Genomic DNA, 15941 nt, shown 5'->3' on the forward strand with positions numbered 1-15941 from the left:
ACTAAAATGAGCTGGAAACCACGAGAGGGTGTTTATCTTGACTCAAACTACGGTCTTGTATATCCTGAAGGTATAATTAAGTATATGCATACCATATTCATACCTTAAAGGGACTGTTCCAGGAATTAAAAGTGACTCTGATTCAAAACATTAAACTTTAATTAAACCCCATTTATCTGATCAATAATACTAAAGATATCGATTTTTTGAAAACTGTTTAACATTTTTTCAAAAGTACTCCGCAAGTCACTATCATTAACCCTGGTAGTCCAAGGGCGTTTACAGAAATAAATCTAGGGGAGGGCAAAATATGCGCGAAGCGCCAAAAACATTTCTGGCCCCCCTAAGAGCAAAATTTGAACTGTAAAATCAAAACATTTTGCTTCTTGGATACTTTAAAGGTACACATACACTATACAGTCCGATTACCAAGGAATACNGCCAAAAACATTTCCCCCCCCCCCGCGAGCTTCTGGGGAGGGCCGGGGGGCAAAATTTAAAACGTAAATTCAAAACATTTGGCTTCTTAGATACTTTAAAGGTACACATACACTAGGTTTATAATACTCTTCACTCTTCAGTTTCAGATTTTAAAAGTGTGATAGCTCTAAATTCTATTAAATTTTTTCAAAAATGACCAGCAAAAATTGTTCAAATAAACTTACCAAAAAAACATTATGAAATTTTGTTTTTTGATATTTTATAAAATGGGTCAGTGCAAGCAAGCTCTTTTAAAAATTCACAATCACAAGGGAGGTCAATTTTTCAATTTTTTCGAAACATGTCGATATGGGTGTCTAAAGTTGCATCTCAAACCATTGAATATTGCCCAGTCATTGCTAAAATTCTGTTTTTGCCTTTAACTTATTTAATATTTAACCAATTTTTATGATTTTAACATTTTTGAATTTGCAGTATTTCCAGACGGATGTATTGGCAAACATGTATCGACATATTTTGAAAAAATATATTTTCGCTTGCACTAGTAATTTGTTATTTACAAAAGCATGAATTTAAAAATAAGAAAAGAATTAAAATTTTTGTTTTGCTTTTTTATTATAGAAACTTTTAAGACACGTGCTGAAAGGATCTAAACATTTTTAACAAAAAAGTGCCAAATTGTCCAACCCTTACTATCATAGAGAAGCCACTTATGTAAAAAATCATAAAATGTTTAAAATATCAGATAAATATATTCAGGTTCAGTTTTGAACCGGACACTTAAAATTTCGGCTGACGTGATGGGTCACTTGAAATTGAAGGGTTTTCATTTTAAAATTCTTATTCACAAAGAAAATGTTGAAGGTGCAACCCATTATGATGGAATTCCGAAGGATCTTAATGAAATTTTTCATCCGCATTGGGGAACTTTCCCCCCACAGGTACTACCCTCCCTCTTCCCCCTACTTTCACCCTAATGTACCCCCTCCCTCTCTTCAAACGGCTGTTATTCCAAAGGTACCCCGCCCCTATCCTCGAACTACTTTAGAAATACTTTCCAAATCCTAAGGTACTACAGGCTACTACTGGTACTACGAGAATACAGGCTTACCCAGAGAAGATGAGACTGTAAATACGACCTACAAATTTTAAAATATGACAATTCCAAGGTCAATTCAAATATTCTTCCTTGAATATACTTTTTTTCGAGGCCTTTTTTATTGATTTGGGCAGAGAAAGAAAAAAGTTGATAGTTTCAGGGAAAAAGATTGTTTGGATTTGAACAGTCGTCTTTGAAGTCGTATTCTTGTTTTTGGTAACACTATACTTACACCACACTAGCACATGGACCCCCCGAGTCCAACACATGATCATTATGTGATTGATTTAATTGGTATCAACAAAACAAGAATTCTCTTCTAGTTTGGTGTAAGGTGTTAAATTAAAAAATATTTCCAGCTTTGCAATTTTTAAAAATATTTTCATGCTAAGATTAACCAAAATGTTATTTTGTGAATAATTTTTAGCATCCCATGGTGAACCATGTTGTGGGATTTGCCTACATAATCCTGTGGTTAATCAGCTTCTTTGGGAATGGTTGTGTAGTCTACATTTTTCTCAAGGTATTCTTTATGTCTTATAAGGGCGCGTTTTGCCTATTTTTCTGAAACAATATTAGGTAAATAATTCTCTGTTTTGATCTAGCTAGATAAATGGCTTACAGAAATATGATATCTTGAAAGATATAATATTGCAGAAAAAAAGTAATCAAAACATCTAAAAAACAACGACATTAATAAATGTTTAGACCAAAAGCCTGCGGACTCCTACAAACATGTTTATCGTGAATCTGGCAGTATCAGATCTATGCATGATGACAACTCAGGAAAGCATCAATGTTTAAATCACATATTCTGATTTGCTCTTTTCTAACCATTGTCTTAGACCTTAGATATTTCAAACTATGAATTTTTTTATATCAAATAAATTAAGTTTGAAATCTTAAAGGTTTACACTGTCAGGTTAAAAATGTAAAGGGTTTAGAAAATATGAGTTTGTGGCAAAAGACTCAATTCCTTTAACAAACACAATGGTTGGGTTTCAGTGGGTCCCTCAGGCTTTTAAAGTTGAGCACTGAGATTGTCTGGTTTCATATACAGTAAGAACCAAAAAACTCTGTGATAAATTTCTGCTTTGTTCTTTTATTTCTAAATTAAGTCCTAATTTATCAAAACAGATAAGATGTCGCTTGTTCCTAATGTATCTTCTTTAAAATGCAAAATCTTTTTGTGGCAAACTTAAAAAAAATGCGCAAAATAGAAGGATTTATTTTGGCGTAAAATGCTTTATTAATAAAATTGATTTACAATCAGATATAGCTTGTAATTATTTCTTCATTAAATAAAGGCAGAGGCCCAAAGGAGTTACCCGCGCATGCACCATTGAGTTACAAGACAGAGAAGGAGCCAGTTTTAGCCGCAGCTCTTGGCCCCCTACCCTGTCCTAGGATGCATGGTCCTTGGCCCCCTACCCTGTCTTAGACAAAGTTCTTGGACCAGAAAGCGTCGTAACATCACCTAACCCTAAAATACGTTCTAATCTCTCTCTTTCTTGTAATTCAATCCACGCGACTCCTTTCATCAACTGCCTTGAGTGAACTCTACCAGTTCTGAGGGTTAAACTTTTGCATCTTAAATCCAAGAGTGCAAAGTTAAAATTTAGAAACAGGATACCATAATTGACATTTTCCCTGATGTATCTGCTTAGTATCAGGCATCAAAATTAGCTTGGTTAATGGGGGGAAGGCTTCGCTTCCTGACTTTTTCTGAATGCTGCGTTTTCTTTTCCTTTCTTTTAATTCATTTGACATCTTCTCTTAACAGCCTGCTGGACTAGTGTCAGCTTGCTGTTGATAGGATAGATATAAGACACTGTAAACATTGTATCCATTCTACATCATCATTAGAATCCATAAGACTCATCGTGTAATCCCAGCCCTTCCTACCCCTAGTACCAGGGCAAGCTGTCAAGATTACCTATCACCAAGAAGTAGGCTGTCAAAATGAATTCGGAGAAAGGATGCAGCATTTGGGAAGCAAAAGCCTTCCCACCACTCGCCAAGCTACGGCAATGCTTAAGTATCGGCTCAGTGGCTGTAGGAGCTAAGCGATATCCCAAATACAAGTTCTACCCTCTGATCTAGGAAAGTAAAAACAACTGGAATGAACATTGAATTGATTATAAAGGGACCACCTGTAACAATTAATGCTTTTATTCAACGATACTGGATGTTTGGTGTAACAGGTAATTATATTTCTCTGCAACATTTTGCTTTTACTTTTCTTCCCTTTTGTTGGTTGGAACTTTGTAAGGAAGGTAATGTTCGGTTCATGAACAGAAAGTTTTTGAAAAGTACTGGAAGACTAAAAGGCTGGCACTACCAGCAATGTTTGAAATACCTTCCGTGAATACCGTTATTAAAATCGGTATTGCTAATAAATGGTAACTTTTAAAAATAACAAAAAATACCGTGAACAACAGATCGAATGTTGCAATTTTAGCTTGATTAATGAAAAACTTGTTTACAACTCAACTATTCTTTAACTGAACTCCCAGCAATAATCTATATAGATGTTAGAAAGGAATTCTAAACATTTATACCATACTTAAAAGTAAATAACATTCATTCTGAATCACATTCAAGTAAAAGATATGGTTGAACCACCTGTAGTTTAATGAGTTTGGTTTGAGGTTTCATTATGATTAACTTATAGTTCTTGGGGTCTGATATCTTTAGTGATATCTCCCCTGAACTCTGTTTGTATTGAATGGTATCTGTTTTATTTATTTTAAAAGGATGCAAAGTGTACGCTTTAACTGGTGGAATCTTTGGAACTATTTCAATCCTGTCAATGGTCGTCATTGGATATGATAGATACAATGTCATTTGTAAAGGATTCAATGGCGTTAAAATTACTGCAGGAAAGGTAAATCAACTTTCAATCATTAGTTCTCATAAATTTAAAACCTCATTGTACTTTGGTTTCAGGCTTTTGGATTGATTCTGTTTATGTGGTTGTACAGTACTGCGGTATGTCTTCCACCCTTCTTTGGTTGGGGAGGGTATGCTACTGAAGGAACTCTGATAACATGCAGTTATGATTATCTCACACAGGTTGCAGGATTATTAAACATCCTATTTTATTCTAATATTCATTATTTTTATAAAGAAATTGTGGAAGTGGATACAATTCTGATCAACAAGCATATCCTTTTGATGTTTGTCAATGAATTTTTATGTTTTTCTGTTTTGGAATATGTGATATCAACAAACAACTTTTGTAGAGATTGTCCAATGTCAAACAAAAAATTGGTTATTAAATAATCTTTTTCTGCCAGAAAAAAATTTATAAAGTTGATTTTATTCTTTTTTTGCTTAATTTACTTGATTTAATACAAACTCCTGAAATACCAGAAAAAAATTTATAAAGTTGATTTTATTCTTTTTTTGCTTAATTTACTTGATTTAAGAATTGTAAACTAGGTAAATATTGCTTGATGTAGAACGTTTTGTTTATCAAAATTCAAGGATAATTTCAAAGTTTTCTCTAAGTAATATTTTAGCGTCTGCTGATAACAAGACAAAGATTTGAAATCAACTAAATATATTTCTATCTAAAATACAACACAAGACCAAAGGGTCTAAAATAAGGTGGTTTATATCAAATGAATAAATATCAGCTGCTGTCTTCAGGAAACTTTACTGAAGACATTGAGGTAAAGAGTAAGACCACTTGTCCGCCACAATATATCTATTGATTTGTAAGTTTGACACCACTCTGAATTCGCTGAAAATTTATTACTCAATGACCATTAATTTGATTTTCTACAACAGGACTGGAATCACAAGACCTTCATGCTATACGCCTTCATCTTTAACTACTGTACTCCAATGGTTCTGGTAATCTCATTTTACACCCAGGTTAGCTCTAAGCTGAAAACTTTACAAGCAAAAGTATTTTTTATCACTTCTCCTTTTAGATTGTTAAAGCTGTAGTTATGCATGAAGCTGCTTTAAAGGCCCAAGCTAAGAAAATGAATGTAGAATCTCTAAGGTACAATTTTAAAGCTTGGCAGGTTAGTTTTTTGTTTTGAAAATTCTTTGATTGTCAGCAACAGCAGACATAGAGAAAATTGCATATTTGTCTTTTTTTATTTTGTTCATTCATTGTTCGTAAGCAAGTCATTTCATTCTTTTTTTCAACCATTCTAAAAAATAAAATTGTTTCATTTGTGCGCAAAATTATTCTATCTATTTGGTTTAGTAAAAAAATGTAACATAAGGTTTTCAAAATCTTTCAGAAGATTTCTTCGTTTACAAGTTTTATTCAAATTTTTACCAGCCGTTGCATTTAAAAGCATTACAAATATATAATATAATATTTTAAAAATAATCTGAAAACATTATCAATTGAAGATCACACCTAGCCTCAGTCAAAATTAGTTTCAATAATTATCCCATCCATAGAGTAAAGTTTTATCACTTGTAAATACTTTGTGGAATAACATGCACTATATTCACTGAAATAAAAAAACTCCTTTTATTAATTTTGTAGCTTTCCCGCATTTCCCTCATAAATTTCAAAATCCCCTAAAACTCTAATTTTCATATCCTTCATATACATAATATCATGATTAAATATCTAAACTATTTCCTCCTATCATTTTTGTTCACACAAAATACAGTTCAAATTAAAATATGTTATTTCATGCTCTTATTGGTTGGTTTTGGGGGGGGGAGGGGTAAGAGAATTTCTCTGACCAAGGACCACGGTTTCATAAGTGGAAGGAGGCAAGTTATAGTTTGCTTGTACTAAATATTAAGATCATTGAAATCAGTGATTTTTAGATCTGGAGAACAGGAAGGTGATTCAGCGGAAGTTAAAATAGCCAAGGTCTTGAAAATTCGATGCCAATCTGTATTAATGCTAAATCTACTAAACAAAATAGTTTAAATGGTCTGCAGTAAGCTTAATTTTATGTTATCCTTCATCCAAAGATATCAACAACTGATTCACAAATATAACCTTAAAAGCTGTCTCATAAAGAAGGAATTAGAAATCATAGATTATAATTTGGTAAAATAATATTTTTAATTATTGATTCTCTACAGAATTGAATTGCACATTTCTTGAATTTATTCTTACAGTCCCTTTAAAATGACAAGATATTTTTGATATTAGGTTGCTATTACAAATGTAATGCTATGGGTTTGTATCTGGTCTCCCTATGCCATAGTTGTTATGATTGGATGCTTTGGGAACATGCAACTTGTCACCCCAATGGTGGCAGCTTTACCATCCTTTTTAGGTAAAATAAATATCTTTATAAAAATTATATTCTGACATTTTAAAGCCTTTAATTCCAATATATAGCTAAAACAGCATCCTGCCTGAACCCTTTGGTCTATGCAATCTCCCATCCAAAATATAGAGAAGCTATGAGTAAAGAGATGCCTTGCTTGGGGATTGGTGTTGCAGGTATACTACAGGGTGTCCCAAAAAACATGGGAATTCAGTGACAAATTCGATATCCTCTTTGTTATAAATAAGCATTGTAATATCTAATTTCAAAAGCCATAATATTATTATGTCTGCTTAAGTTTATTTTATGAAAAGGGTAAAAGACTGCAATTATGTGTCTATGATAAACAGTGAAGACGGACAAGTTTACTTTGTTTGAATACTGCAGTTTTCTTGTTTTACTAAGTACACCCTTATGCAGTCAAAACATAAACAAACAAAATATGAATTTAGCAGACGAAACTCTTACAGATTACAGCTTTCTCAGTAGGTAGCACTGTACAAAATCAAAGAATTATTTGAAAAAACGATATCAAATTTGTCACTGAATTCCAATGTTTATTGGGACATCCTGTATCTATATAATACTGCTCTTTGCTCAAACATATATTTATCTATTTATATAAGTTAGCTATAGGCATAGCTATGATTCTTTTTTAATTCGAATTATATTTTTCATGGTGTTTTTCAAATTCCATGGGCAACCCAAGGTATTTTATCTAGTATGCTAATAATCTTATATTCAAAAATGAGAAAGGAATTGATTCCTTGCCACAAATTCTTAATTTCTTTTCCCTATATCTTTGGAACCCAATATTGTAAACCTATGATATATCAAACTCTTTTTAACTAAGTCCCTTTTTGTAAAAATACTAATTTTTATCACAGTTAATTATGTAAAGATGATTGTTTGTCGTTGACAATTATTCTTCACTTTTCTCAAAAATTATCTTACCTAATATTATGTTTTACAATTATTTCTCTCCAATAATATATCCCTATTTTAGGAGCTGGTCCAAAATCTGATGGAGCAACTACCGTAGCTACAACCAAAGCCTGAAATTGAAGAAGAAATAAAAATAACATGATAACAGAAACTTAATAAATATTAAGCATTTTAGACTTATTCTACATGTTGAAGATAGATTGATATGAAAACGATTGTAGGACAAATGATTGTAGGACAAATGATATTAAGCACCCAACCTTGAGACCAGATAACAAAGTCTTTTAATTATAATAATTTTGGTCAATTCTTTAATCAAGAGATTCAAGTTCAAGTAGGAATATAATATAATTTATAGCTTATTAAAAATTCAGGGGAGGGACTAGATGATGGACATCGTTTTTGTGATTGAACCAATTTTTTGTGAACGATTGTACAGTTCAGAAAAAAACAAATGTAGGACCAATAACTGATGGACAGTTAAGAGAAATTAAAAAACAATAGTCTTTTTAAATGAGCAAAAAAACGAACAATTTAAATCATTCTGACAATCTTGAAAACCGTTAATTTTCATAAAACAAAATTTTTTTCAAAAAGGCTAATGATGTGTAAGTAGTATAGTTATCTTTATTTTAATTCTAAAAGGTTTCTGCAGAGGAATTGAGTCTTTGCCACAAACTCTGATTTTCCAATCCCTATATCCTAGCAGCTGAATAAATAAATCTCAGTTATTTCAAACTATACATTCTGATAGATCAAATAATCTAAGCTTGTAATACCAAAGGTTTACACTATCAGGTTGCAAAGATATGGGAATTTGAAAATTTGAGTTTGTGTAAAGACTGAATTTCTTAGCAATTAAAAATAAAGGTGATACTTCTTCAAATGAATTTGATTTATCTGATGATTTCATATTTTGGGAATTGACTTACATAAATTTTACCATTATCAACTTAGAAACTCTATGATTTCATTAATCCGAAAATCCTCTTAGCTCATTCAGTATAAATTAGAGAAACAAAGTAAAGAATAGCACAGTTTTACACAAACTTTACTGGAAGTTCCTTCTCCAATCTAACTCAAATTAGATAAATTTGGATTTTAAAATTGGACTGATTAAAAATGAGTTGGAAACCTAGAGAAGGAGTTTACCTTGACTCCAATTACGGTCTAATCTATCCAGAAGGTATGCCATCATTAGTAAACTTATCACTGCAGACAATGATCAATCTAGTTATCTCCTCTCCATAAGAAAATTGTCAATAAATTTTAATCTATTCATTTTTGCTATTTCTAAGAAAATAAAAGGAGAATATATCTATCCAATATTATTAACCTGTATATACATCTCCTCAGCAACACAATTGGTCAATAAACCTGTACCAGAATTTGTTGTCGTTGTTGAATGTAGCCTATCATACATTACATATACTTAACATCTGGTGGGATAAAAGCAGGTAGTTTGAATGTGAATTTGGATTCGTTTATATATTAATCCTATTTTCCGTTTCCAAAATTTGGGTTTGTTCATTTTCGGAAAGTTTTTCTGACTCCAAAGTGTGTAATTGTGATAATTTCCTCATAGCTGCTTAAAAATAAGAATGTTGGAAGTCACTTTTGCAGAGAACCCACAAATGAACATGACCCAAGAGACCAACAAATGGATACCTAATTCATACTTGATCAGACAATGCTGTGAATTGGGCATTTCCATCTTTGCAAAAAAATTAATTTTTCTAAGAGATTTTGAATATAGGTGCAACACATTATGATGGGATTCCTGATGATCTAAAAGAAATTTTTCATCCTCACTGGGGAACTTTTCCTCCGCAGGTACTAATTTCCCCTGATATCTTCTCCTATGCATGGGTTTATATTTCATATGAAAATTAAACGCACTACTAAAGTAGTCTACAACATGTTTTTTTTCATTTCAAATTAATTTTGCAGAACAATTTAAAAATCAAGATAATCAATAAATCAAATAATACCACTATTTTAAGCATCCCATGGTGAACCATGTTGTTGGGTTTGCCTACATAATCCTGTGGTTAATCTCCTTCTTTGGAAATGGTTGTGTGGTCTACATTTTTCTAAAGGTAAAATAGGCACATACAAAAGTTTATATTACTTCGCGCCCTTTTTTCTAGGCTTTTAGGGCGCTTCGCGCCCATCTTCTATTTTAATTGTGAACATGTTCTTTTTGTTTACATTTCAAAACAAGGATGAAAAAAATTTTGCGGATTTAAAAAAAAAATTTCGAAGATTTTCAAAAATTTAATTTTTTTTACAAAATTAAAAACCTTTAAAACACAAATTTTTAAAATTTTGATCATTCATAAACAACAACAAGCCAAATTTATATTACTAGAAATTCAAGGCGCTTCGCGCCCTTCTTTCTAGGCTTTTAGGGCGCTTCGCGCCCATCTTCTATTTTAATTGTGAACATGTTCTTTTTTGTTTACATTTCTAAACTAAGAAGAAAAAAAATTTTGGGGATTTTAAAAAAAAAATTCGAAGATTTTCAAAAATTTAATTTTTTTTACAAAATTAAAAACCTTTAAAACACAAATTTTTAAAATTTCAATCATTCATAAACCTTCCCTGGGGTCCCTAGATGTCCCACAAAAAATTTGGGCCCGATCAGTTCAGCCGTTTTGACGTTTATTGGATACAAACAGACAAACACCCAAACAGACAAACAGACAAGCCAAATTTATATATAGATATATCATATATTGGTTTCTTACTAAACTAACACCATTTAGACCAAAAGCTTGAGAACTCCTACAAATATGTTCATTGTGAATCTGGCAGTGTCAGATCTTTGTATGATGACAACTCAGGCAGGCATCAACTTTAATCAATAATCAATAAATCATTAATTGACTTGATATCTGTGTTAAAATTTTAATTTTTGCTTTTTGCTTCTATTTGGATAAATTCACGTTGATTTGGTGTAAAAGGGACTTCCTGTTAGTTTTAATGCTTTTGTTCAACGCTACTGGATGTTTGGTGTTACAGGTAGACCTTCAAATTTTAAAATTGATTGTTGAGTAATATTTAGAATGTTTATTTACTAGGGTGTCAAGTGTATGCAATGCTGGGTGGAATCTTTGGAACCATTTCAATTCTTTCCATGGTCGTCATTGGATATGATAGATACAATGTTATTTGCAAGGGATTCAATGGCGTAAAAATTACTGCTGGAAAGGTAATATTTGGTAATTACATGAAAGTGTTTGACTATAAAGTAAAAAGAAACTCTGTAGGCTTTCGGATTGATTCTGTTCCTGTGGTTGTACAGTACTGCAGTGTGTGTTCCACCATTCTTTGGCTGGGGTGGGTATGCAACAGAAGGAACATTGATAACCTGTAGCTATGATTATCTTACCCAGGTATATTTTTCATATTTTTTAAAATTCTTGATAAGGTTATAATGTATTTCTGACACAGGACTGGAATCACAAAAGCTTCATGTTGTATGCCTTCATCTTTAACTACTGTACTCCAATGATAATGGTTATCTCATTTTATACTCAGGTATCATTCTTTTAATTGATAAACTTTAAATTTTTATTTTAATCTTTAGAGACTGATTTTTATCTTCTTCTTTTTTTCCAGATTGTAAAGGCAGTTGTTATGCATGAAGCAGCATTAAAAGCTCAAGCCAAAAAAATGAATGTAGAATCCTTAAGGTACTTAAAACTTAAAATAAATCTCAAGGATCAATACTTAATAAACCAACCCTAACAAACTTTAGTCAAAAATAGGAAACTCTCTAAGGGGTCTATATCTTTGAAAATCACTTCTCCCTCCTCTCTTAATTTGCCAGTAAACTTGGCAAAAATACGCAATACTGTCAATAATCACTGGCCATGTTTTTAATTAAACTTACAATCTCAAAATTCATTTTATTTTTAGATCTGGAGAACAAGAAGGAGATTCAGCAGAAGTAAAAATTGCAAAGGTGAATCTTATTTTGCAAAAGTTTAACTTTCAATTTCATTACTTTCAACCTCAGTGTTGGGCATAATTTTTATCAAGATATTAAACATTTATATATCAAATTGTCTTTTAAATAAGAGACATTTGGCAAATTTTAAAGTTATCAGGTATGTATTTTCAAGAGTCGCACNATATTTTGGATGCTATGGGGATTAATAAATTTTAAACATAAGACAATAATAGGAGAGTTTTTCATCGTTTTTGGTACTTCCTACCCAAAAATCCATTTATTGCCCTGGAAAGATAATCTATATCCCCCAATTCAGAGATTAAACCCTAAATAAAACTTTATGACATTCTCACACACAATTTTTCATCTGGAGAATAAAGTTAATTTTCTAAAGAGTGGGGGGGGGAGGAAACTATTTTTCAAAAAATACACACCCTTGAATAATTTGTTAATAACTTTGTGTCTTCTGTCAAAGTCAAACTAGTAAAAAGAAAAATATTTTAAGTCAAAGTTGATTTTGTATAGATCCCCAACACTTTTTTTTATCCAAGAAAGGCTAAATAATTCTTAATATTAGGTTGCTATTACAAATGTAATGCTATGGGTTTGTATCTGGTCTCCCTACGCCATAGTTGTTATGATTGGATGCTTTGGGAACATGCAACTTGTCACCCCAATGGTTGCTGCTTTACCATCCTTTTTAGGTGAGCAAAGTTAGAATTAAAATTGACCCAAAAGTCAAAAAGGGGCATTCCTTATTCACAACAGTACCCTGGAAACCTTTATCTGATCTATATAGTGAAAGATAATGTTGTTTTTCTAGCTTGAGACCACAACGGAAATAATAAGGTTTTTAAAAATTTAAATATAAAAATGCAATCTTAAGTTGATAATTAAATAATTTTTGAAACAGTGAGGCCCATAAAACTGTGGAATAGTAAGACGGCATATCAGCAATCTTATGAGTGTTTGATGGTGTTACAAAGAAAATAGCTTTTACTAATTACTTGGAATTAAGGTTTGAAGTTAAAGGGTCTGTTTCAATTGTGAAATTCCTGTATTTCATCTTCTAAGGACTATTTAAATTCTTAACTTGAGTCTAAAGTCGTCTTATCTTTCCACAGTTTGTTGGGGCTCACTGTACATTATTACTATTTTAGCCAAGACAGCCTCATGTCTAAATCCTTTGGTTTATGCAATCTCTCATCCGAAATACAGAGAAGCTATGGGTAAAGAGCTGCCTTGCTTGGGAATTGGAGCTGCAGGTTTTAAATCATCTTACATAATACTTAATATTTATCGCTGAATCATGGTAGCACCAGCCAGATGAGAGTTTATGCGTTCTCACCAGTGCTAGGCACAGCAACGCCAGACCCCCTCAGAACCGAATTGGGGAGGTCTTGTGTTACTTTGCCTCATGCATAGAACTGGTGAGAATGCACCCCCTCTTATCTGATGATTAAGGAGATATTATAAACAGTGGTATATATTAAATCCATTCATAATCCATATGTGCACACATTTTTATTGCGATTTAATTTATTCAAATAGATTTTACTTTTATCAAGTATTTTTTTAAGTTAATCAATAATCATTATGTATAAATTTTATGAAACTAAGCCAAAAATCTTTGCAAAAATTACATTTTGAAATATTTTTTTTTGCTTTTTAGGAGCTCAGAAGTCTGATGCTGCGTCTACAGTTGCCGTCAAAGCTTGAAAAAATATCTATAAAGCCTGAAAACTACAAATAAAACAGAAAAAAATTATGAACTTTTTTTTTTATTGAAGGCTTAACAAACCATATCATCTGTTCCCATTCTTGAGATTTTAATGAAAAATAGGAAAAGGATAGAGATATAATTAGGTGATTTATATAACAAGCTGAAAAAGCAAAACTTTGGCGTTTTCTATATATTTGGCTTTTCTGTTGGTTTGTCTCTTTACATATCCAATAAAAGTCTAGGCAGCTGAACTGATCAGACCCAATTTTAACTCACAACCAAAGGGAAGTTTAAGGTCCCATGCCAATTGCATGAATTTTGCTTCAGCTAAGTCTGAGTTTGAAAAAAAAGATATCAGCTATTAAGTGAAAAAAAAATCTGCATAATTTGCAGAAAAATAGGCGCTAAAAAACCAGTTGTGCCTAGGACGGCATGCTCAGACTTAAAAGACTGCTCTCTGCACTTTACACATTTGAGGGGGGGAAGGCCAAGCGGCCATGAACCCCATACTCAATTAGTTAACTTCCTATCTTACGGATATAGTATCTACCGCCGGGGTACAAAGTCAAGAAACAGGAATCTACAAAAATAAAAAATAAAAAGAAAAAAGTTAATCTAACAAAGAGCCAATCTATCTAATGCTAATCCGGCTTTACACCCACTCTGCTTAGCCATGGGAGCCCTTTCTGGAAGGAGGGAGGGGTGACTGTTCTCAGGGTTTTGGAGTGCTCCCAGGGTTGTGGAGTAAAATGTGAAAATTTATCCGACCTTTTTATCAAAAGTCTTTTTAAAAGGATAATTTAAAACCGAAAATTGAAAAAACGGCTCTGCAGGTACCCCTTTTTTACTGTCTTTGTTAAGAAATTTGCAAGGGAAAATTCGCAAATTTCAGTCCAAGTAGCCTGTGGCGATCATATAGTTTTAATTAGCCAAACTGATGACATTTATTATAGCTTATGCATTAAAGGTTATTAGTAAATGTAGAAAAAAAAATCTTTTTTGAGCTAGACACATCAAGGTTTTGAGCTAGACACATCAAGGTTTTGAGCTAGACACATCAAGATTTCACAAAATAAAAATTGTTTTATGTCAAATTTAGAGCCTTCTATACGCCCTACACTATACCAAAAATCATCAAATTATTGAGATATCTGAGGAAAACTAAGAAAAAAAAACTATTTTTATATTGTGTCTGTTGAGTAAAAGCGCCTGGAAAACCATTAGGATTGAGATAAGAGCTCCTCAGGGCAGGGTCAACTCTGAATTGATGAAGTGCTGAAGACTCGATGAACCCCCATTTTAATTTACTCTGAAGTGAAATAATATTGAATAGTAATGATAATAAAATTCAGGACGCACGACAGATTTGGTCTTTATAAGTTTTACAGATTTAAAGGGCTTGTTTCTGACTATTTAGATTGAGCTCATCCTATCTAAATAGCTGTACTAAGAGAATATAAACTTTAGTATGGTTTACCCATACTAACCCAGGCTGGCAGAGTAGAAACGAGATAAGGCTCCATTTTGGCGCAGCGGAATAATGTATCCGCCATTTTGGTATACATCCCTGTTCGATTTTAACTGGTTCTATGAGATGATTATCTAAACATTAGAGTTTTCTGTCTCTACGCCAATGGTTATTTAATCATTAGTATTTCATATATTCATTTTGTAAATATAGGTTGTGAACTTCTTTTCGTGTTATTATTTCATATATTCATTTTGTAAATATAGTTTGTGAACTTCTTTTCTTGTTATTATTTCATATATTCATTTTGTAAATATAGTTTGTGAACTTCTTTTCTTGTTATTATTTCATATATTCATTTTGTAAATATAGTTTTTGAACTTCTTTTCTTGTTATTATTTCATGCAGGTAGTATAGTTCTTATCTTGTAGTTCAGTATTCTATAAACTCCCCGGGTGTAAAGTAAATCTTGAAATATTCTTCACGTCACTTTTAAACTTAAGGGAAACCCTTTTAAACTATTTTACTCTAATGTACAGTTAAAGTTTTCTTCTTTTTATTCCTTACATAAAGTGATTTAAAGGTTGCAAGCTCTTACGCCAAATCTAAGAGAATTTTGAGCAAAACTGAACACTCTTTCAACATTTTCAATTCGATTCGGGAAATCAAAGGCCAGTTTGTGGCGACATTTAAAAATTGACCAAGTCTTTAAAAAGTGATGCCACTAATTAAAGTAGTCTGGATCTGTTGGGGTCTTACTATTTTTGTTGCAGTATTTTCCAAAAATCGATGACAAAGAGCTTTTATAATAAATATATTCATAAATAGAATATCTGGCCCAAGAAACAATAAAAACAATAACATGTCACGCCAGTGAACATTCACAATTCGACCATTTCCATTACCATTGCTTATTACCTATACATGTAAAAAAGTATAATCTCGGTTTGTTTGTTTGTATGTCCGATCATAACTCAGGAATCTCTTGACTTTGACCTTTGCTTCAAATTTTGTCTTTAGAACTCGGTAGAGCCACGGAAACA

The 15941-nt window shown here is 32.1% G+C and overlaps 1 protein-coding gene across 3 annotated transcripts; it reads left to right on the forward strand.

Moving 5' to 3' along the window:
• The first annotated feature begins 4 nt into the window (after positions 1-4).
• Positions 5-13475, forward strand: LOC111705860 (compound eye opsin BCRH2). Of its 3 annotated transcripts, none has more exons than XM_023478557.1 (13): positions 5-70; positions 1306-1382; positions 1968-2063; positions 2249-2326; positions 3687-3744; positions 4297-4427; positions 4490-4615; positions 5336-5422; positions 5482-5555; positions 6350-6395; positions 6684-6810; positions 12868-12972; positions 13380-13475. In XM_023478557.1, the coding sequence occupies exons 1-13, from the start codon at positions 7-9 to the stop codon at positions 13424-13426; spliced, it is 1116 nt and encodes a 371-aa protein (XP_023334325.1). In that variant the 5' UTR covers positions 5-6; the 3' UTR covers positions 13427-13475. The 3 variants fall into 3 exon arrangements, with proteins under 3 accessions (XP_023334325.1, XP_023334323.1, XP_023334324.1); XM_023478555.1 differs by lacking the exons at positions 12868-12972; positions 13380-13475 and adding exons at positions 6876-6980; positions 7811-7925; XM_023478556.1 differs by lacking the exons at positions 5-70; positions 1306-1382; positions 1968-2063; ... (6 more) ...; positions 6350-6395; positions 6684-6810 and adding exons at positions 8799-8935; positions 9506-9582; positions 9753-9848; ... (6 more) ...; positions 11674-11719; positions 12285-12411.
• The last annotated feature ends 2466 nt before the right edge of the window (positions 13476-15941 follow it).

The sequence above is a fragment of the Eurytemora carolleeae genome, unplaced genomic scaffold, assembly GCF_000591075.1.
Source record: "Eurytemora carolleeae unplaced genomic scaffold, Eaff_2.0 scaffold684, whole genome shotgun sequence".
Lineage (NCBI taxonomy): Eukaryota > Metazoa > Arthropoda > Copepoda > Calanoida > Temoridae > Eurytemora > Eurytemora carolleeae.